Source organism: Erpetoichthys calabaricus, chromosome 1 (genome assembly GCF_900747795.2).
Source record: "Erpetoichthys calabaricus chromosome 1, fErpCal1.3, whole genome shotgun sequence".
Classification (NCBI taxonomy): domain Eukaryota; kingdom Metazoa; phylum Chordata; class Cladistia; order Polypteriformes; family Polypteridae; genus Erpetoichthys; species Erpetoichthys calabaricus.
The window spans coordinates 240,613,347-240,636,856 of record NC_041394.2 but is presented as its reverse complement, the minus strand read 5'-3'; the positions used below and the strand labels follow the sequence as shown (position 1 = coordinate 240,636,856).

The window sequence follows — 23,510 nt, the reverse complement described above, 5'->3', positions numbered from 1 at the left end:
CATGTACATGAGCGTTGACAGAGCTTAATTTCTGCCATCAACATGGCACCAACTGCAATAAAACAAAAATTCAGAACGGTGCAGAAAAATATTAACAACAGGAAAAAGTCACCCAAAACAGTAAAGCTACACAAAAATGAGGTCTTGATGAACAAAAACTTAGAATGATTAGAGACAGAGACTGAGATAAGTAGTCAACCTTAAATCATTGATTATGGAAACACAAATAAATAAAGCTGCACTTTATTATTTTTACTGTTAATAAAATAGATACTGTTAATAAAATAAAATAGATGTGATTACATCTTGCCTGAAGAAGGAGCCTGAGTTGCCTAGAAAGCTTGCATATTGTAATCTTTTTAGTTAGCCAATAAAAGGTGTCATTTTGCTTGGCTTTTCTCTACTGTTAATAAATTAATTTATTATTTGTACTTTTTTCATGTCATTTGTCATAGATTACACTTTAAATATGTTTATTGTTGCATTAAAGCTTTATAGTTATAATTACTGTGATTCACAATGTTTTCATTTTGATAAAAACTGATATAGCAATTTGCATAAATGTGTGAATTGTGTTAAATTCAAGAATATTATGTTTTTGCTTGAATTATAAAAGAGTTTATAATTTCTAAATATAGCTTTTGTTTTATGCAGACACCAAATCCAAACATTCATTGTACATTGAGAAAATTACAGACAAGCAAATCGAACAAGGCAATGACTACTACAATGACGGGAGTCAAATCTTCTGAAAAAATAAATAAATAACTGAACCACTGTTATGCCCAAGTAATATATTTACTTCATGGAGAATTTAATCTATCTGAAATGCTGAGTACAGAAGAAGAAGAATGACTATGGTACAGTAAATTTAAAGTTGTATCAAACATGCATGAGCCTGACACTTCAGACCATTGATGAAAACTGCCATTTTCAATTAAGCTGTATTGAAACTGCATCCATTTTTCAAGATATTACACCGAAATTATAGCTGTAAAGTGTTTTTTAAACCTTAAATTTTATTGATAATCTTATAAAGAACATATTGTGACTGTTGAAAAAGTACAGGACCCAAACACTTACATATTAATCATTTTTGTTACTATTTTGAAGATAGCACAGCCTATTCCTGACTATATGCAAGGCCCCAAAAATCACAGAGGTGAAGGCATTAACAAGGCAATGCAACATATCACTTGCCACAAACTAGAAAAAGAAAAGAATGTTTCTGAAAAAAAATGGCAGGAACTTGCTAGGGTCAATTAATTTTAGAAGATGAGACTTGATTTGAGTCAGCATATAGCAAGAAATGGTCTTGCATTTCTTGGATAGCAGAACACTATTTCTGTAATTCTGACTCCTGACTGGGCATCATGGAATTCAATACCTGGTAGAGAGAGAGAACTGATACCTTGGAAAACATTGCTAAAGTTCTGGACAGAGATCATAAGCACACTCTCTAGATAATGAGCATCCCATGTCACTGTATCAGCAATCAGACCAACCTTAAAAGTACTTACAAACATACAGCAATTTCAAATGAAATGGAGCCTTTACTGCTCTCACAGATGAATGAATGTATTTGAGAAAATTACTCTTCTGAACAAAGCTATGCTGATTAAGATCTAGGGCGTTTCTTAGTCATTGTTTCTTTGGTTTTGGTTGGAATTCTGCAAAATGGTGTAAAAGTTGTCAGCAATTTTTCTGTTGCTTATGATGGTAGTGTCAAATATATATACTTTATGTTACTGATTTGCCTTTATTTTATTTTATATCAGATTTTTTTATTCAAAGTGTCAAACAAATCACAGGTGTATGACAAAAAACACCAAGGTGACTAAGTGCTAACTAAAGGTAAGGCAGGAATCCATTAAAAATCAAATGATTCTTTCTGGACTAGGCCAAAATCTAAGGAGCAAGTATTACAACTAAAAAGATTAATGTTTCTATTAAACTACAAGTCCTGATTAAGAATTAGGTCAAATCTAATTGACTTTTGAGGATATGCATGATGAGTCCAAGAATTGGTGAAGAAATTGTTACGGACTCCTTTCCTTGACTAAGCAAATCAGTGAAATCAACCAGTGATGCCTATGTCAAACTAAAGATAGGCATGTAGTGCTGTCTTTATATCCTGTATGTCTGACAAACCCCATTTTCAGAGCAAAACAATTAAGGGTACAACCTGTGGCAAGCGGTAAAGAATTAATTTTTAAAAATCATATGCTGAAGACTAGTGTGTTTCTTATTTTTCTCACAAATATTAATACCATATCATATTGTGTATACCAGTTTTCAATAAATCTAAAAAATAAAATGGTTTAATATTGGTTATTAGCAATTTTATATATCATAGAAATTATACTGATCTTGTACTGATGGCAAAAAGTGAAACGAAAAGAGAAGATACTGATGTCCTAAATACTGATATCCTGCAGCAAGTATAAACTTAGACATAAGCAAGAGTTGTTTTGGTTAAATTATGGTAGTTCTTTTACTTATGAAACATGTTGAGTTCAGACTGAAGAGCAGCCACAGCAGTGACAGCGTGGGTTAGAGGAATGTAAAGAAATTCTGGGAGCTGTCTACAATTCTTTAAAAGGAGTCTCTCCCAAGCAATTAAGGGAGAACTATATTAAAGCTGTGTGAGAAATAGCATGGTCTATGGGAGTGAGACAAGGCCAATGGAGGCGGAACTTGAAGCAATGCTGGGAAGAACATAAATGAGAGTGACAAAATAGATGTGTAGAGTGTTAAAGAATTAGACAAAGATGAGTACTGAGTTAAGAGAAACACTTGGCATGGACGTGAGAGATGTTGTCCTGGCAACTAAGGTAGTTTGGGAATGTGGAGAAAAAAGAAGAGGAGGAGATGTACCAAGATAGCAGTGGAGGGGATGAAGCCCAAAAACGGCTAAAAATGTTATGAAAGGTGGTGGCACATTGTATGAAAAGTGTGATTCTCACCCCAAAAAATGCCACACACGATGGGAAATGGATGAGATAGATTTGAGGGGTAAACTAGCCTACCTGGGTAAACCCAGGAAATGATCTTTCAACCAGTGATACTCCATAGGATAGCACAGGGCACACAAACATTACTTTTTCAAAGAACACAAAGCACATATACACAGGACTGGCAACTCCTGTACTCCCTCAAACATCTGTGCAAAAAAAAGAGTCGGTCCATTGTTACATGTCCAGAATTGAATATACAGTACATTGCTTCTCACAGATCTGAGATGTACCACATAGAACCACCATTTAAGTAGCCTTAGTAAAAAAAGATCTTCTGAGGGGAACTAAGGTGTGCAATTTCTCTGTAATTGGAACATACATTTTGTCCCTCTTTTAAAACTGAAGACTAACACTCACACCTGTTAGTGTCAATGTACTGTTCCAAGGTTCTACGAAACACTGAAGAGGTGTATTAACCAAAACATCTCCGCAACACCCAGTGCTTTCATCACTTTTATCACTTTCACTCAGACTTCATCCCCCCCTGCAACCTTGTCACTACAGAGCTATTTAAGTAAAACAGAGATATCCACTACAGATACAAACACAACCCCAACTGATGTTTGTAGCATTGATTCTTTCTAGGAGAGTGTATCTGCTGGGTTTCCTAAAATTTTCATCCACCTCTCAAGTAGTAAAGAATCTGTGCATCATTGAATCATTGATTCAATTGCCAGAACCTGTTGATGGCTGTCCAAAGGAAATTATATATGACCTCAACAAACTCCACCCACATTTGGGCCTGTGCTTTGCCAGTATCTTTCAGTTACACTTAAAGACCTGCTAGCACTTTACAGAATGGAGTTTTCTTCAACCTTACAGCTTTCCTTCACATGGGTGAATACCAGCAGATTACAGGATTGCTGACATGACAGGTGTCAACACTTTCCTGGCCACAGCTCCTTTAAGCTGCCTCCCATGGCTGAGGTCTTGAACAGGGTCCATTCAGACCCTATATCATTGACTTCTCCCAGGATGTGGGAGAAGTTCTTCAGAAAGGGAAGGTTGAACACTTTCTGAAGAGAGGCATCCACTATTTTTTCCCAGCATACCCTCACTACTCATATTTGTCTTTGAAATCTGTCCAGCAGATGCTATGGTACATCATTGTGAGCTGCCTTAACTTCAAGTAGTGATCTGATAATGACTCAGCAGCTTTCTTTTCAGAACATTATACTGAAACAATTACAAAGACAATGATTGATCTTTGTCCAAATGTGTTCTGGGCCCAGGTACACTTTTGATCAACCCTAGTTGATAGTACAGAAACCCATAAAAATTTGATGCTTTGATTCAATTCAGGAAAGACAATCCTCCCAGTTACACCCCAAAAGGTATGTACATCATTCCCCACAAATACTTGTGAAGTTTTCCAGTAGAGATACAGAGTCATGAGATGGTATCAGTCAAACAGGTTTTATTTTGTCTTAAGCCATAGGATCAGGCTTGTGTGTTTGTGTGCAAGAGCTGATAATCAATGTGTACTCATCTGGAAATACAATGCATGTGATACCAGCACAAGGAAATAAAGAAAACAGGTGTTTAGAACAATGCAAACAGAAGAGAGGCTTGTCAATCCAACATTTCATGTTTGTTATACCACAAGCGTAAGGAAAATGAAAAGGCCAAGATTGCAGCTGAACTTGCCATAACTGGAAACATTCATACAGGCACTGTCAGGCAGCACATTAATTGAATGTGGCTGTTACACACAGAGTACCGAGGATTATTAGCACAAAACGGCCAGTAAAAAACATGAAATCATGATCAAAAAGACAAGCAAGGGTCAGAATTGTGGCAAAGCTAAAACAAGAACAAGAATCGAAGAATAAAACAAAAAACGAAATTCAGATTCAGAAGAAAGTTGCAACCAAAACATATAATAAAAATGCTAGGGCCTGCTTAGAAATAAAAATATTATCGCTAATCCACCAATCATTTAGGTGATATTTTTGGAAAAATCTACAATATAAAAATGTCCTGGCTGAATCAAAGCACTAACATAAAAAACAGACAGGTTATGTTAACAGCAAACATTGGTTTTATAACAAGCAGTTGACTAAAAAACCTGCAGCCACTCTGTGCTTCCCAGAGCAAAGATGTACATTCCTGCCAGTCTGTCAAGGATAAACCTATCAGGAGCCTATAACACCAGAAAAGGATCGTTGAGGTCCACCAGTAACCTCACCATCTCATCTCCTTTTCTAAATTCATTCATTCATTCATTCATTCACTTTCGGAACATGGGAAACAAGAAGCCAAAGCCTTTTCTGGCATGTTCAGAAAATGAATAGGCTATCCTTTGATGCAAAGCCTTGTCAACTGAATTACATATTAACCCACACAGGACCAATTAGGAATTTCTAATCTACATACTGTAATCTGCATTTCATTGAGGTGTGGGAAGAAGACCATGGATTCTGGTGAAAACATACAGAGAAACTGTACAAAGCTGTACATAAACACCACCTAAGCTGGGATTGAAGTCTAGGACAAGAGGCCTTTAACCACTACCTACTGTGCCAACCTGACCCTTGTTTTTGATTAAAGTATATATACTTAAAAATATCTCACAGGATTATTCTATAATATATACTCAAACTTTACATTTTACTCAATACGAATAAAACTGTCGAATGTATATACTGTACATTAGTGTGACAATTTTAAATATAGCCTTAGAAGAGGAAATTCCTAACATAAAAATGGTTTTGGATAAACTATTACTTTTTAACATTTTCACAATATGCTAGAGGTATAACATGCTAATTCTCCACATGCTGCCAGATCCCTAGTCATAAAACAATTTTATCTTCCACATGGGTAATGCCAGTGATTGAACAAGCTAATCCCACACCTCCAAATGCTGATTAATGCTTGGGAGGTCTTGTTTGTTCACTTGTCCTGTCAGGCTTGTAAGACTGATGAATGTGTTGACTCTGGTTTGTAATACATAATACTACAGCCATAAATCATTTATATCAAAATTATTCAAATATTTTGACAGGCTTCAAATGATTTCTTTCACAGCAGTACAGCTTTTGATGACTTTTTCACAGTGTTAGGCAGCAAAACTTAAACAAGCAAAAGAGAAAACCCCCTGATTTAGTGCTCTTTTATTGCTTGTGTAGTGTATTAATACTAAATTTACATCGGAAACCAACGGATGAAGGCTGAGTCAGAGTTGCTCCACTGCAGTTTATCAAAAGTGTAATCAGCAGCTGGTTATCTATTTTAAAAATATTCTCTTTGCTTAATACAAAAATAGCTTAAAACATAACCTGAACTTAAATTGTAGTTATATCCCCTATTATGCATGATATTAGTGTGCATTATTGAACTTTTGAACAGCTCTAATAAGAGTGACAATAGCTCTAGTCTTTACACCCATCAAGACAGATAACAGAAACAAATAATGAGTATGGTGTGTTGATCTTGTAACATGCTGTGGAAATAAACATCATTCTTGCTTGACATTATGCTTAATCCACAGGGTTAGTCATTGTTTCACACTTTAGTCGAGAGCGGAGGCAAGTCATATAATTCAATGAGAAGTTCAATTAACAGCAGGAAATAACTAATTGGTGGGATTGAAAAATTACCGCCACTGCAATATTAACTCTGATATATAAGAAGTGATCATTTACGTGTGTGTTTTTATATACTGTTTTCACACGCTTGCGCACATAAGACACAGCTTAAGGGCTTTGGTGATGGCAATTACCCACTGAACCATGGTTCCTCCACTCATTCAATTGTTCCACCACTGACATCACTTCCGTTTTCTGAACCTAACCCTTGCTGCCTGGAACCCATATGACCAGAAGTTTGGACATTTTGAATTAGTTCTATGTTGAGTTCTCTTCTGAAAAGATGCATCCGCAACTCTTTCTGTGAATTTTGTGCTTATAAATCTTGTAATTATATGGGGTTACAAGTGTGGTGCCCCAACACTTTGACATTGTTTTGTCTCCTCATTACACAATATATATTGCTAACAATTTATTGTACTTCATAATGTTACGTTAGCAAAGGCACATAGCTTTTTCAATTTGGCCAGTAGTAGGCCGTGTCAATGTGAAATGAATTTGATGGGGTTGTCCTGAAGGATAATAATTGAAGCTAAACCATAGAATATTAGTTTTCAAACTTGTGGTTGTATCCACAAATACTGAAAGTGAGATCACAAAATGAGTCAATACCAGCACTTGGTGAAATCTATTCTGCGCATTTGTGAGCACGAATGTGACTTATGGTCAGTAAACTGTCTGTTTTTAAAAGTTTTATTATCTTAAAATATGAAAACATTAAAGTGACATTAAAATGTTGATAAAAGGAATGACAGAGTGTGCTGAAAATATCAAGCACCAAGCCTCTTCAGAAGCTGCTATGGGATGTAAACCTCTAAGTGTCTCATTCACACTTTCTGTCAGGAAGTTATACTTAATAAATAATACAATGCGACTTACTTCAGTTTATCAGCTTTATCCATCTGTTTTATACTAGTACAAATATTCAGCTTTCAACATAGACAGGTACTTTGAACTCTGTAAAGTTTTTTTATTTAAGCATTTTGTTGTAAGCTGTAAATACTGTGTTGGTGGTGGTGTTTAAAATAATTCATTGTTAAAGAGCTATTTTTCTAATCTGAGGGAAGAGCAGGTGAGGCTTCTTATTGTGTATATTAATAAGGTTTATTTGTAGTGTCACAGAATCCCAACATTTCCTTTTAGGAGGCTGCAGCAGAAAATAATTACATTGTGAGGAAGTTGTAGACTTTATTTTGAGACCTACTACCATAGAATTATAGTAGCACAATGGTTTAGTGGCCAATGCAAAGGATATTAAACCTCAGAGATGCAGGTTCAGGTCCTGCCTTTGACTCACAGTGTGACCTTGAGCTAATCATTTAGCCAGCTTGTCCTCCAACCATAGCCCCTCAGCAAATATAATTGTAATTGAATAAATGTATCAGTTGAATATGCAATCAGTAAAAGCTGATATCTAATTGTAAAACAATTGGGTTTTAGGATCATGGAGATCATAAACACAATAGTAGTTTTGTGTTCTGATGCTAAATTGGTTAAAATGATTTTTTCCATTATTTCTTTTAAACTTTGATATTGGAATCTTTTTGAAATCAGTATATTTATAAATCTGAAAGCTCAAATGAGTAAAAGAAAATCACAAGTGTCAGTAATAGCTTTACACCATGAGGTAAAATATTATTTCACAGGTGTACACCTTGCAGTGCTCTGTGAAAAACTTAACTGCGGCTTTCTGTATCCGGATTGGCATAGGATTTCACATTACTTTGTTCTCTGCAGGCTAATATATAATCATGATTTGCAACCAGAACAATTGGGCTTTTAATCAGATCTCAATAGAGCAAATACAATGTGAAGCCATGAGAAACATGCAGCACAGACTTTAAAAGCAAAGCAATTAATCCATATACCATCTGGTGTAAAAGAGTCGAGAGTGTACACGTGAGCTGCTACAGAGATGACTGCACCTGCCTGTTAGTTAACCTAGTACAAGGCTTAGGGGTGGAAAGTTGGAATTCTTAGTATTGCCCTTTTTTTGTATTTATCCCATTAAATGGTTTGTCAATAGGTCAGGAGTTGATGATCAGTGCACCAGACAGGCAACCAGTTGTTTGAGATAGCCTGGGAAATAGTGTAACTCATCTGAAGTAGAAATAGTTAAAAAGGTCCACACTTGGCTGATTTGAGTTTTCCAGCACTGATTTACACCTATTGCAGAATTAAACGCTAAACACAAAACATGTAATATATACTACTCATATACACATATATACATTGATTATGAACAGGCCAACAAGCCAGATTGATTCCTACACTTCTTCTAATGCATTACTTTATCATTTTTTGATTTAAAGCTTAAAGCTTATCTTAATTGTATAACCATTCCCAGACAACCCTCACCTTTTTTCGACACAGTACAAAGATGGATAATGGATAGGCATGAAAGAATGTGACAAGACAGTAACAAAGTTCTAATTGATTGTTGTAATCAGGCAAACAGTGAAATGCATGTATGCCTAGAAAACCCGCCTAATCCATCACACCACCAATAGTGGAAGATAAAGGGGACTTCTATGGGGAAAGGAGAAGGGAGTACGTAGTAAAGTCAGCATTTAGGGAAACATATTTGCAGATTACCATATTTTGAGCAAGAAATGCAACCTTCATGCATGGAAAACTAAGCTGATGTATTATGCAATATTTTAACAAGCACCAAGATGAAAAAAAAACATTGGAATTGTCAATTCAACCCATTTTTCTTACTGAAAATCTGATCGCTCCCCAATCTGCATTCTCCAAAGCAGAGTTTCCTGCTGTTAGGTTCATGATACGGGGTTTGGAGTTATCACCTCTAACGGAAAAAATATGAATTGAATTGAAACTACTGGTTACTTCACTAACTGCACTCTATTCATGAGTGGTGATCATAGTAGCTCCCTCTCATGTTCTCTCTTCCAGTGCATTGCTAACTCTTTAACCACTCTCTATGGGCTATCTCAATTTGGCCACTCTCCTTGTAGTGAAAAGTCAAGCAAAATGACACCTTTTATTGGCTAACTAAAAAGATTACAATATGCAAGCTTTCGAGGCTTGCCTGAAGAAGGGGCCTGAGTTGCCTCAAAAGCTTGCATATTGTAATCTTTTTAGTTAGCCAATAAAAGGTGTCATTTTGCTTGACTTTTCACTACATTCATAATGGCTAACACGGCACAACACCCTAGTACTACAGCCACTCACCTAGAAATTCACCTCTTTTTAAATTAATTTATGATTAGACACGTGAAAGTGTCGGAAATGTTCTATCAGTCCATAGTAGCCAGTGTGTTGTTCTAAGCTGCAGTCTTCTGTGGAAGTAAACTGAGCTCAAAAGAAGCACAATGCCTGAACAAACTTATTAGGAAAGGCTGATCCATCACAGGGTGAACCCTGGACACACTGGGAGGTGTTGTGGAAGAGAGGATGATGGCAAAATTGGATGCCATCATTAAAAATCCCATCCATCTCCTCCAGGTGTTGCTCTCTTGGACATTTTTAGCCATAAACTCATTCCACCTTAGTGTACTAAGAAACACCCCTGCATGTCTTTTCTTCCCTCTGCTGTCAGGCAATTCAATGTATTCGTTAAGCATATTTTGATTTATTTTCTTATCAATTATTTTATTGGCTGCATTGTCTGTCCTGCAAGTCTGTATGCTTATTTTTTTATATTTCTGCTACTGTATGCTTCTGAATTTCCTCATAGGATCAATAAAGTTTATCTAATCTAATTTAATCATTCCTGAAGACCTACATTGCCCTTTGGGAAAAGATAATTCCAGAAGACCAGTACTGTCCATTCCACATTACTGTCCATTCCAAATTGTTATCCTGCTATTATAATATTAGTATCTTTCTCTGGGTCAATTATATCACATTAGCCTTAAAAGACAAAATTCAGGGAGCTCTATGAGACTTGTTGGTGACAGATAAGATCAAGAAATACATTATGAATTTCCTGGGTGTCCAATTTTTTATAAAGAGTCTAGGCTATGGGATGCATTGTAGGCTGAGGCTGCCACACAGAAGATCCATCTAAAGGTATGAATGAGCATGTAAATCTTAAGTGATACAAAAGTTTTATCTCTGTAGCTGGCTGATAGTTTTGTGTTTGGAGAATTAGGCCAGTCAGCTGCTGGCCAGACAATGAAAAGTGTAGTATTGGATGGCAGATGGTGTAAAGAGCTGCCAGCACCTGTAAAAAAAGAGACTTAAACATGGAATGACAGCTGTTTTATTGTTTTTTGCCTGTTCTATTGTGTCTCTCCTTCTGTTACTATCCCCTGTCTGTGAGAGCATTTGAATTTTGTGTCAGGTCTAATCTGGATAGTGACCTCACATTATCAATATGATTGTTTGTAACAATACATACTGTATAGCAACATATTACAGTTAAAGCCAGTGACTGCAAGTGTTTTCATTTTTCAAGAATTCAATACAGATTTATTTCTCCAAAAGTCACAATCATATATAGATGTTAACAGTAGGAATGTTGAAAACATTACAATTAATAAAATGCATTTTGCTGAACTAACAGGAAATAATGCATTTTCTGAATCAAAGGTCACAGATGCAGCAGTTTTACCAAACAGTACACTTACCCATGACAGAAGCAGAGGATTTCCTTTCACAGTACCACAATAACCAAGCATTCCCACAATGATTAGAAAACAGCACACAGTAATCATCACTGGATGAATCACCGGGGAATATGTCCGAAGAACTGCTTCTTCCAGCCTGCAAATAAAATTAAAGCATAAATAAATAAATAAATAAAAACCAAGTTATGCAACATAGTTTGGAGAAAAGATGTTGTTGGTTTTACTTTTGTGTTTACCCATGGGAGGCCTGCTTGCCCTCAGCAGTTGTTATTAATAGTTCTTCTTTATGTTTATTCTGCTGTCTAGCATACTAAAAACTTGCTGTATTTTCCATTTTAGCATCCACTTAAGAAAACATTAAGATGTGAGAAAAATGTATAACGTGTATAATTTTAATTAGTCACACATGCATTTGTAAAGACATTGTTTGCTGTGCTTATGTAAGGATCATTTTTCTAATTATCTGGAGAAGCACTTATAATAAAGTATGTTTTAAATGCACATTACAGGTGTTTAGTATCTGGAAAATAAGAGTATGAAACAGTTAAGTTAACTACAGCACAGGAATTTTGCAATCTTCTGTATTCTGCAAATACTGCAAGCCACAGCACTTAACAGTACACCTAAATGTAATAATTATATACACTTATTTGTATATTATCCTGTATCTAACCAGAACAATATGAATTGTGCATCCAGTCCTGCGAGTGTAAGCATAGTATTGGACATGAGCAAGGCAGCAGAGTCAAACAACAAAATTAAGGTTCTCCTTTAAATTTCTATTTTAACACATTTCATTTTTTTTGTTGTTGATGCATTCACTCATTGTACCTGTCCTGCCAGTTAAAGTTCTGATCAATATCACTGCTGCCAAACAAAGTGAGCATTTGACTATAAACATGCAAATTTTTCATTATTTCAATTTGTCATACATTCAAATAAGCAGGGAAGCATAGTGTACCTGGTGTCAGCAGTTAAAATGATGACATTGTTGAGGTAATCCCTCATCCAAGCAGAAACACCCAAAACGCAGACTGACATCAACTGAAAGACAAATTAATTATTTATATTTATAGGGAAATGTTACTGCATATTCTTAATCTAACAATTGAAAAAGTAAGATACCAAATGAACATTATCAACTTTTTGTACCAACATGTACAAAGGGCTCCTATTAATTCCCAGAAATTGTCAAAGATGTTAATTTGCCATAGGCAGAATGTGTGGAGAGCACTGCAACAAAATTATAATTACAGCGGCTCACTAAACTTTCCTTTACATTTTAGTAAAGAAGCAATCATAAATTTAGCTGACCTCTTCCAACCTGTTAAGAATGTTTTCTTGCCACATTAATGATAGGATTAGGATGTGGTTTAACAGTAAATGGGCTACAATCTGGGATGAAGTTTAAATGTGAAGGAGAGATTTCCCACAATGCATTTGTCTACAAGGTCTGTATTACTTTGTTAAATCTGAATTTCTTTCTCTTGTCTCCATAATTCCATGGAGGTGGAAAACAGGCATGATAATAGATATTTTGACATAACGTGAATTGATTTTACCTCAATACTTCCTTTTGAACTGCTTGTCAATTTATGTTTTGATATTGTATTAGTATGCATTCTAAGAAAGGTTTTCTCATTGTACTAACCTTCTCGGTTGTACTTTAATTCTTCACCAGAGATCATATTTATAGATTCATCATGTAAAAAGGGCTCCAATATTTAAATATTAATGTCACTCTCCTGAAACTCTTTGTGACATGTTGACAAAATGAAAGTTCATTCACTTACCTGTAATGTACAGAACTGAATGACACAAAAATAGGATTAAATTGTGGTTAACGGAACTTATAACTGGGAAATAATCCAAAATGTTTCCAATTACAGTTGGACTGCAGCCAGTTGGTTTGGTCTATTGAAAGGTGTGATGTGGTACAATAAATCTTTGAACAAAGTGATCAGACTGACTGTGCCCAGTGGATAAGGCTGGCAGCCAAGAGTAAATTAGATCACGCTCAAGATCAGTCTCTGCCAGAAAATGCTGAAGTAGTATTTAATGAAAAAAAATACATTTTTTTAGCATTCCCAAAGGAAAGAAATATAAATGATGGAAGTTGGAGATAGGTTGTTAATCAATAATTTGTTTGCTGTTGATTAAAATCAATGTTATTTTTCTTCTTATACTATCTTTGTTTTTAAACAAACACAAGCTTATGTTTTACTAGTCTTTTTTGAAATTCAACTGCCTCAATGCTACAGAAACCCAAGACCGATTTTCAACATGGTTTGAGGGACATGTCCGGGAACCTTACCCGACCAGGATACCCTCTGCATGGGAGGAAGGGAGAGAAAGCCTGCACAAGGTTTTGCCTCCCCCAGGCCACTAGATGGCTAAAGGCTACGGTATTGCCATGAAATCCCACAGGGAATCTTGGGATTTGGAGTTTGTTGATTCATCCCTGTTGGGCTCCATGGGTGCTGCCAGGGAGTGGTGAATGGGATGGTGATTCCTAAACCTAAGCTGGAAGTGCTTTCATCCAACAGCTCCACAAGAGGAGCTGCCTGCTACAACTCCAAGAGCTATAGTTGAAAGGAGGAGGATGAAGCTTTTGTAGAGCAGAGGATTAGGCAAAGACAGAGAGAAAGACAGAGAAGACTACAGAATTGCAGAGTGCCTGTAAATTTGTTTTGTTGTTATGACATGGGAACTGCCTACTGGAAGAGTTTCCCACAAAACGAAATCCTCTTGTTTACTGCACTTGTGTCCAAGACTGTGTGTGTTTAACCAACTAAATTTTTCCATGAAGTTCTGTAGGACTGTATTTATTTAATTTGAGTGGATTGTTCAGAAAGCCAGCTGTAGTGCCATTAAAGAGATTACACTAAATTCAAAACAGGTATTTCCTAACAAAAGGATGTGCTCAAAACACAGCTTTTTATTTCATGAGGTCTTTTCTTTATATTTCTTCAAAGTTCAAACATTATTTACCTGCACATGCATCTTCTAAAACATGATTGAAATTATATTATATTAATACCTTACATGTTCAGGAACCCCAAAGCATTATAACGACCAAATACAAAACAATCTCAACACCCATGGTAAAAACAAACTCACAAAATGGTGACAAATTGAAATCACAAAATAATGGTACTAATATAATAAATTGTAAAAAAAAAAAAAACAGAGAATTATTTGCATGAACCCGACAATTAAAAGAATCCCAAGAGCCCAGGAGGTTCTCAAACTCGGTCCTGACCCACTGTGGCTGCAGGTTTTTGTTCCAACAAGATTCATAATTAGTGACAACACCTGATAACACTGATCTCATTTAATTCGCTGGTATTTTTTTTCTCTTCACTTATTCTACATTCTGAAAAGCACAGCAGCATGATTTTTACATTTATAAGACATTTAGAAGTATTTCTGCCTTTGCTATAGATTTAAATGCTTAACTCTCTTTTTTTGATTTCATTATATGTTGCTCTTTCTCTGTGCAGTTCTCCCCTGTCGCTGTCTCTTATTAATAACAATTAAAAACAAGCAGAGCATACACCCAGGCACAAACAACACTGAATAATCAAAGGCTGCAACTACTTTAGCGTCAGACCCACTAATTACTGTAGTAAATAATGGATTAATTAAACAATTACAACACCTGGAAAAGTAGAATGAAAATCAAAATGAAAATACAGGTATTGTTAAAAAGAAAAAATACATTATTCCCATATAAGTGATTGGTACATTTTAATATATTTTGTTTTACCAAACCTAGTTTTCTAATTTCTATATTGCTCCCAAAACACAGAACTTTGGGAAATAACAGTTCACTTAATTAGCCAAGGAGTCTTGTTGGAACAAAAACCTGCAGCTATAGTAAGTCCCCAGGACCGAGTTTGGGAAGCACTGTAATAGCCAATATGTGAATAATTTCATATGCTGCCATTAAAATGATGCAACTGGTTTATCTTACACCTTCCCCTCGCTAACATTGATCATGTACAGTTTAGTTTAACTGTAATGTTGATGCTCATTTAAACAATTTACTGCATGCTATGATATGCTAAGGCAAAACAAAGCTCAATAAGTCAATGTGAAAAGTGAATTTGAAGATGAAAACTCTATTATACTCTGCACAAAGAACTATAAAAAATGAGTCATCACTCCCTTTCAAGGCAGCTCAAGCCCCTTCTTCTTCTTAACTCTTGCCTAAAGAAGGGGCCAAAGCTGCCTCAAAAGCTTGTGTATTGCAATCTTTTTAGTTAGCCAATTAATGGTGTCATTTTGCTTGACTTCTCATTACATCCATAATGGCTAACACTGTACAACACCCTGCTACTGTGAGTGTTTGAGTAAGTATATGGGTATGTGCGTGAGTGCACTACAATATAATAGCACTGTATCTTATTCTGATTTCTGTCTTACCCTCAGGGTTACTGGGCTAGATTCCAGTCCCCCATGACCCTGAACTTGATTAACTAGGTTTCAAAATGTTTTTTTTTTTGTTTATTACTTATTTATCTACTACTGTTTGTTTAGTACGGTCAAATACCAATCCAGATGCTTCTTTCCTCATCTCATTCAGGGCTACTCAATTAATCCAGTTATAAGCTAAAATGTCTGCTGGTTTTCACGGTACTCGACAATACAATCAGAGTTGTATTGCTGCTTGTGACAGACTTTTTTTCTGTCTGGTTCCTGTTCTCGGTTTGCTGAATGTGAAGTAAACAGCACAGCAATCCATGGAAATATTGTAGATTAGTAGCAGGAATTCATGGGAGTGGAAACATCTACTAACATGCCTGTTAATATTCTAATATTCCAAACCTCCATCCACTGTCCTAACTGTCTTAGTCCACTGCATAGTCAGAGGGAATAGAACTGAGCACAAGAAAGGGACAGGTTGCTGGGCACATCCACACACACACCTATACTCACTTATACAAGGATAAATGGGAGTCTGAACAAAACAATAATCTTTCAGATCTTTGGTATGTGGAAGAAAAAAAGAATACCTGAAGAAACAGCCATAAGAGCATTGTGGGAACAAAAAAAAAAAACACCCAGACAATGACCACACCAAAAACTGAACCCAATGGGACTGGAGCAATGAAGCAGAAGTATAATGACATCTGCACAATATCAAGTGGCCACCTTCTGACAATATGTAAAATGGCTTTTTCACAGTGTGCAATAAAAAAATAAACTGTGTCAGCAGCTAAAGAAAAATAACGTTACACAGGTGTGTTTAACAAAATTGGGCATCTTTTAAAGAATTCTATTGACAAAGTGTCCCTAAATGTGGCATGCTGCCAAGATTGGCTCTGGTGCCTCACAATCTTAACTAATCAAACTGTTCTGTAGATAATTTCTGCTTTGGCCCTTAAAATGTTTATTTGCTGCTTTTCAGGTCATTCCAGACTAACTTCTAGATTATCTTAACATAACTCTTAACTGACTTGGATATTCTTAACTTCATACATGCCAACGGAATCATGTAATTAAATTAAGTAGGTTCCAGAAATGGATGGATTAATAGATGGAACTGTATTTCTATAGAGCCATTCATTTTTCATATTGCATCAGAGCACAAGTCAACCCTCTACAGTTAATAAACGTACAATTTCATTCTGCTTATGCTGAAGTGTTCTGGGGCATGTAGAAGAGATCATATATTACAACTTAATTGAACAATTTTGTTGACCACTTGTAGTGGCTGCAGTATAAACCTACAAACAAGGGAAGACTAACACAACACTGCTAAAGTTGGGCAGTGTGTATGAATCTGTTTTTGGAAAAGAGACTTTAAAAAAGTAATTACATAAAACCAAATTTCTAGTATGGAGTGTTTATCTACAGAGGTTTGTGTATAATAATAATTGCTCAAGTGGATAAATATGCAACATGAAATAGCCAATGCTTTTGCAAAAAATGTGTGGTGGAACAATCGAAAGAAATTACCTGCACATCCATCCATTAAAGAATGTACTGACTTGTTAAAACTTATAACTACATATTGTATTATTTAGTAAACTATGAATCTGTGATAGGATAGTGCTCACTATGAACTTACATACATTGCGCTGTGAATCAATAAAAATCTGGATGGACTGAAGCCCCATCTTGGATTGTTTCCTGACTTTAGCCTGATGTAGCAAGCACAGACTTCAGCCCTTGCAACCCTAAAGTGGATTAAGCAGGTTTTGCAAAGGATGGATGGATAATCAATACAAAGAAAAAAAACTGACCATGCTGATAGTTTGCTCATCAATATGAGCAGGGGGTTACTTGTTCTGAAATAGGTATGATAAAATATTTTTTTTCTATAGAAACTCAGGGAATCAATCACTCAATCTCTGTTTGATGTAGTGCCATTAACAGCATGCAATATCACAAATTACTCTAAAGGATTAGTACAAATACACATTTAAAAACCAAATACCTGAACAGTCCAATATTCACTTTTTGAAAAGTTCACATCCACAAAAAATGAGCTGCACAGAAATTAAAGGTAGCACACTGACTTGTATATAACATAAAGTGCATTAATTACTGACATAAGCAGACACCAAACATATTGATAATGATGCACTTTAACATGCTCATTATTGAGAGGTCTTTTTTCCATAGTTTGACTTTCTTTGTAGCAGTGCTTTAACTGAGCTTACTTTCACTAATGTCACTGCAATCTTCTAAATATAACTCTTGCTATAAAAAAGAAAAAGGCAGATCTCATCTATAAACAATTAACTATTTTAATTATTACAACCTAACCCATAAACATGTAATTCAGGATATGGCAAACTTTAAAGCAACAAATCATAATCAACACAGTATGGTAAACTTGAAATACTGATTAATAAATTCAAACATATGGCCTCACATAGATGCAGTTGGTTTACAAAATAAGTTGCTAAAATCCTATGCATCTTGGCCTAAAATGAAAACCTCTAGCTACAGTGATTCTCAGGAATTTGAGCAGATGAGATTTTTTTTTTTGGTGAATTCCTTAGCAAGATGATTTACATTATCCACTCATCTATTTTCTAATGGGATCTGCAATAAAATCTAACCCATTTACCCAGTTTATGTTAGCCTGTTCTGACAGCACTGGGTGCAAGAGGGTACAAATCCTGAACCAGTCGCCAGTTCATCACAGGGCACATTGATTCTCTATTAATACGAGGATACTCAGAAACAATGGGAATCCTAACATGGCCATGTGGTAGGAAAGGAAAGTGGAATATCTGATGGAAAACCTACACAGGCACAAGGGGAGAGCATGAATTTTAATAGGACATTTGTTCATGTGATGTCCTTAGGAGATTATGTCTATAAATCTGTGAGTCTTGAATACTGTACTGTTTATGTGCTTGCACTGAAATGCAATTTATTGCAACAAAACAATCCAACTCTTCCTTAAGGGAGTCATGTTTAAAATGTTTAAGCAGTAAACTTGGTTTTGTAGTGAGAAAAAAACGAAAAGGCAAACAGGGAATTGTACTAAATAAATACGCTTTTAAATAAGTAAGACATTCGCAAAGAAATGCAGCAACTACACCAGCCCTTAAAGGTAAGCGGTAGAGAAAGCCTGAATACGCTGCAAGGGAATGATCGCGTTAATTTCATTAAATGGTGACCGAGGACGCATCCACTTTTAATTTGAAAGATGGTAATAATTCTATTACATATACAGAGACGAGTTACGTGCCAGCCCCATGTGGCAATACGCCTACTCAGCCTTATTAAAGTGTGTAATGTGAGCAGAGAAGCTGCCACCTGCTTGCCGGTGTCTTGTCTTACCCAGAAGAGTAAATTGAGAGCGTAGAGGAGGGAGCGCAGGCACTTCAACGAGTCCTCGCGGGCCATTCTGAGATTCGCGGCGGCTCAGCACATCCCGGCATTGTAGCACAAGTCGGCACCATATCTAGAGAAGGCGCAGCGGAGCGAGCCGTGCCGTGCCGATCCGATCCGAGACGTGTCGGCTCTGGTTGACATTTGACACAGGGCGCAGAAACAATCACAGGCGTCGGCAAAGGCGTATCACCCTTGAAACATGAAGACGAAGAAAGCCTGGCATGCCACATTAACTTCTTTAAGTGCGCTGATGGCAAACTTGATCTTGTTCTTATTGTTGCGCTGTAATTTCCCTGGAATCAGGCAATATCACCACAGCTGTGCACACATGTTGTCCGCTTGCTTTTTGCCGTTTCCTGGACAGAATGTGTATCACGATGATGATTTTAGGGCAGACAGCTTTCCGCGTTTAACTTTGCCAGATGATGAAGCGTAAACAATTGTTGTGTTCATTCACAGAAAAATCAATTCTTCCTTACATGGAAGTTTAAAATCAAATCGAAAAAAGAGGCATTACATGTCTTTAAAAGAGTGTGAACACAGCATTGTAATCCAGAGCGGAGCAAATCTTACCCACAACGAGCATGAGCAGAGAAAATCAGTGCACGCCGTGCGCTCATCTGCCACCCACTAGCACTTAGAGAGCGAAAAACTTAGCCAAACTTTGGCACTTGCTGGATGTGATCTTAAAAACGACAAGACAATATCCAAAAGCGGAGCCTCAAGTTAACGTCTTTCTTGCAAACTCCTCTCGCCGGCGGTTCTCCAAGTTGCCATCCCTGCCGAATGTTTTTGCTGCTGTCACAATTTCAACCGCCTAGATGAGGCAGAGCTCTTCGGACAAAATGCGCACTCTCCTCTCCAACAAAAAAAAAGGCGCATCGGGCGCTCTTCTGGGTCCTAGAGGCTTGACACTTCTGCCAAAGAAAAGAGATCGAAGCACTGAATAGTCAGTCACCTTCTGGGACAAATAAACTCACTCCTTATCTTATCAGCAATTCAGGCTAACTGCAGAGAAACAGAAAGAAGGCCATCTGACCTGACTTTCAAGATGATTATCGAGAGAATATTTCTTCTCCTGACTTGAGCTATGGTTTAACTCACATACACTTATTATAACTTTTACTACCTCTCTCCATGGAGGAACACTGTTTGGCCCTATTGTCTCCCAACCCTATCATTGCCTGTGTGAAGTTTGCATGGTCTTCCCATCTATGTGTGCGGAATCTTGTCCAGGCCTGTGTGTCAACTATCCATCCATTCATCCATTTTCCAACCCGCTGAATCCGAACACAGGGTCACGGGGGTCTGCTGGAGCCAATCCCAGCCAACACAGGGCACAAGGCAGGGAACCAATCCTGGGCAGGGTGCCAACCCACCGCAGGACACACACAAACACACCCACACACCAAGCACACACTAGGGCCAATTTAGAATCGCCAATCCACCTAACCTGCATGTCTTTGGACTGTGGGAGGAAACCGGAGTGCCCGGAGGAAACCCACGCAGACACGGGGAGAACATGCAAACTCCACGCAGGGAGGACCCGGGAAGCGAACCCAGGTCCCCAGATCTCCCAACTGCGAGGCAGCAGCGCTACCCACTGCGCCACCGTGCCGCCCGTGTGTCAACTAGTGACTTTAAATTTGTCTGCTACATTGTCCCCTGCGATGGACCGGTTCAAGTCTTGGCCGCAACAAGTGTTGTTGAGGTAGGCTGTGTCTTTCACAACCTTGATCTGAATCGAACTGGTTAAACAATGGATGGATTATATTTGCACTTTTATAATAGCTTTTTAAACAGTTTTTACATTTTAATTTGAGAGCATAACTATTAATAATTATTCATTATTTATCAGACTTTTTCGTTTTTCTTACAGTTTTTTACAATGTTCACAAAGGTGATTGGCATTACTGAAAACACCCTGACAAAAACAGCAACACTTTATATGTATGAAGACTTTCATATTAAAACACCCATTCTTCCTTTTTCCTTTTGCAGTCACTTCTTTCATTGCAGAGACTCAGGGAAATAGAGTTTACTATGGCAGTAAACATGCAATAGACAAAAAGTGAAGATCAGTCTAGGGACATCCCAAATGTAAGACTTGGGAATTTTAACTGCCTTGTTGTGAATGAATGTGGGCAAATGTGTCAATGCACTCTATATTTTTATGTAGAACCATTTATATTATTCATCTTACAATGGATGGATACCAAAATGAATAAAAGGCAGTGCACGTCTATGATCTTGCCATCTTTTTTCTGAGCCTACCTTTCTAGTACAGGGTCATGGAGACTTGGAATCTGGAATCTGTCACAGCAGTCTTTTAGGGACAAGGCTGGGACCAGCCAAGGACACAGTCCAAAGACAAGCTGTTAGAATGGTTAAAAACTAACCTGTACCAGTATAAGTAAGTGTGAGGGTGTGACCTGATTGGAGCGTGGTTAATTGTGCTGGGCAGTGTCTACCCAAAAGGATCATCTGTTCACCTAATGAAAAATCAGTAAAAAATTAAGTTTTAACTTGTTGTGACATTTAGTTCCCCTCTCTACATATCCAACTATCCACCCATCGTCTTGTAACGCTGCTGCTTACAATGACTACATATATTAATCAATACATTTCTGTTTAACATGTTCCATAACTATCACTTTACAAGATAAGCGAACCTCAGTACAAAAACAAAGCATAAAATAAATGTATATAATTGCAGATCTATCCAAGGCTCCATTTATTTTCCTAATCTCACAATTCTAGTATGGGACCATGGTGGAAATTTACTGAAATAATGGAACTAAATCAGGACAAAAGCCCAAAACAAATTTTACGGTAACATAAGAACATAAGAAATTTGACAAATGAGAGGAGAGTATTCAGTTCATCAAGCTTGTTTCTTTAGGTGATAGCTAAGCTGCCCCAATATCACATCCAGATACTTCTTAAAGGTTGTCAGGATTTTTGTTTCAACTACATATCTTGGTAGTTTGTTCCTGATTCCAACAAATCTTTGCATAAAGAAGTGCTTCCTGGCAATTAAATGCACATAATTTTCCCCTTAATTTTCACTTTCGTACGTGATTCACCGTTAAGCTGAAAGAATTCTTTTGGGTCTACTTTATCAATGCCTTTGAAGATTTTGAAGACCTGGATTAGTTCCCATTAAAATGCATTATAATGTTATTAATCAATCAGTGAATTTAGGTTTTTAATATATATTGTTTGGGATGATTATGGTATTAAAATATTAATTAATAAATGCTGAAATAGCACTTTTCCTAGTATGTACTTTACAACATGGATGTAGTAAAATTCAAAAAGAAGCAAGATAGTGGATAAGGATATTGCAAATACTGCTGACCTGCATGTTGGCTCACATTTTTAAAATATGGCTCAGCAACACTACCTGACAACATCATACTTTATCTATGTGTTGCAGGGTTATCTTTTAAATGGTGGAGGGTACTGAATTGAAAGGACATGACTACAATATCAGTACCCATAACTGATTTACCAGGTGACTCTCAGAGTGACAACTGTCTTCAGGTTATCATTGTAAATGTGAGATACTTATCAGCTATGTTAACATCTGAGATAGATTGCATTTACAGTAGGTTTAGGCTAATAAGTTCCATAGGCCGTAAACTGATAAGTAAAAATAATAGAGAAAGTGCTAATACTGTCAGAAAAGTCATTAAGAGATAAGCAACATTCATTTATTAAAACATGTACATAGCCTTTGCATAACAGTGTGGTGTCCAAATCCAGAGTTCAAGGATCAGAATTCTTTATTCATTATTTTGAGGCCTCTAGGTTTTGCATTTGTCAGCCTTTTTTAAAGATTGATTAGATGACACTTGGGAAATAAAAAAAAAGAAATTAAAGTAACTAAAAGTATTATTTCTGGGAAGGAAAAATCCATCCATCCATTCTCTGAACCCACATAGTCATGACGGTTCTTAGCCTATCCTATTCTATCCTATTCCAACAGCACCAAGCTCAAACTGCTGTTCAATAAATATGTTCAGTATAAAATATTACAGTTAAAAAGTACACCATGTGAAAAAAATTCTTTAGAATTGTAACATGCTCATCAATATATAAAACCCACTGGTGCACAGAAATGGATGTTATTTTATACTGCTTAATGTAGATTTCACCTCCAGAGAAGTTATGTTTAAGATGCAGAATATAATTGATAAGAATCAGAATAGAGGTGCTAGGAGAACTCTGTGTACCATTTTGCATTACTTTGTTAAAGGACATGACCCAAATACCATGATAATGTTTCTTTAAAGAAGAGGGAGCATTAGTTGTAATACACTCTTTCCTAACAATAAGAAGAAATTGCAAGGAGAGAAACATTGCTAAAACAAAGGAAGTTTCATGTAACACATTTTCTAGAATACTTTTGAATGCATAGCCTGCTGCTGCAGTTTCTAAGGAAA

The 23,510-nt window shown here is 36.6% G+C and overlaps 1 protein-coding gene across 1 annotated transcript in view; it reads right to left on the bottom strand.

Annotated features, from left to right (window-relative positions):
- The window catches only part of tspan12 (tetraspanin 12), a 92,239-nt gene extending 71,980 nt beyond the window's left edge, over positions 1 to 20,259 (bottom strand). Inside the window, exons 1-3 of the mRNA XM_028813146.2 lie at positions 19,009 to 20,259; positions 12,164 to 12,246; positions 11,203 to 11,338 (exon numbers count right to left, since the gene is read on the bottom strand). Of these exons, the coding sequence (XP_028668979.1) occupies positions 11,203 to 11,338; positions 12,164 to 12,246; positions 19,009 to 19,074 (285 nt within the window). The 5' untranslated portion in view covers positions 19,075 to 20,259. The remainder of the gene's footprint in view (positions 1 to 11,202; positions 11,339 to 12,163; positions 12,247 to 19,008) is intronic.
- Between the last annotated feature and the right edge of the window lie 3,251 nt (positions 20,260 to 23,510).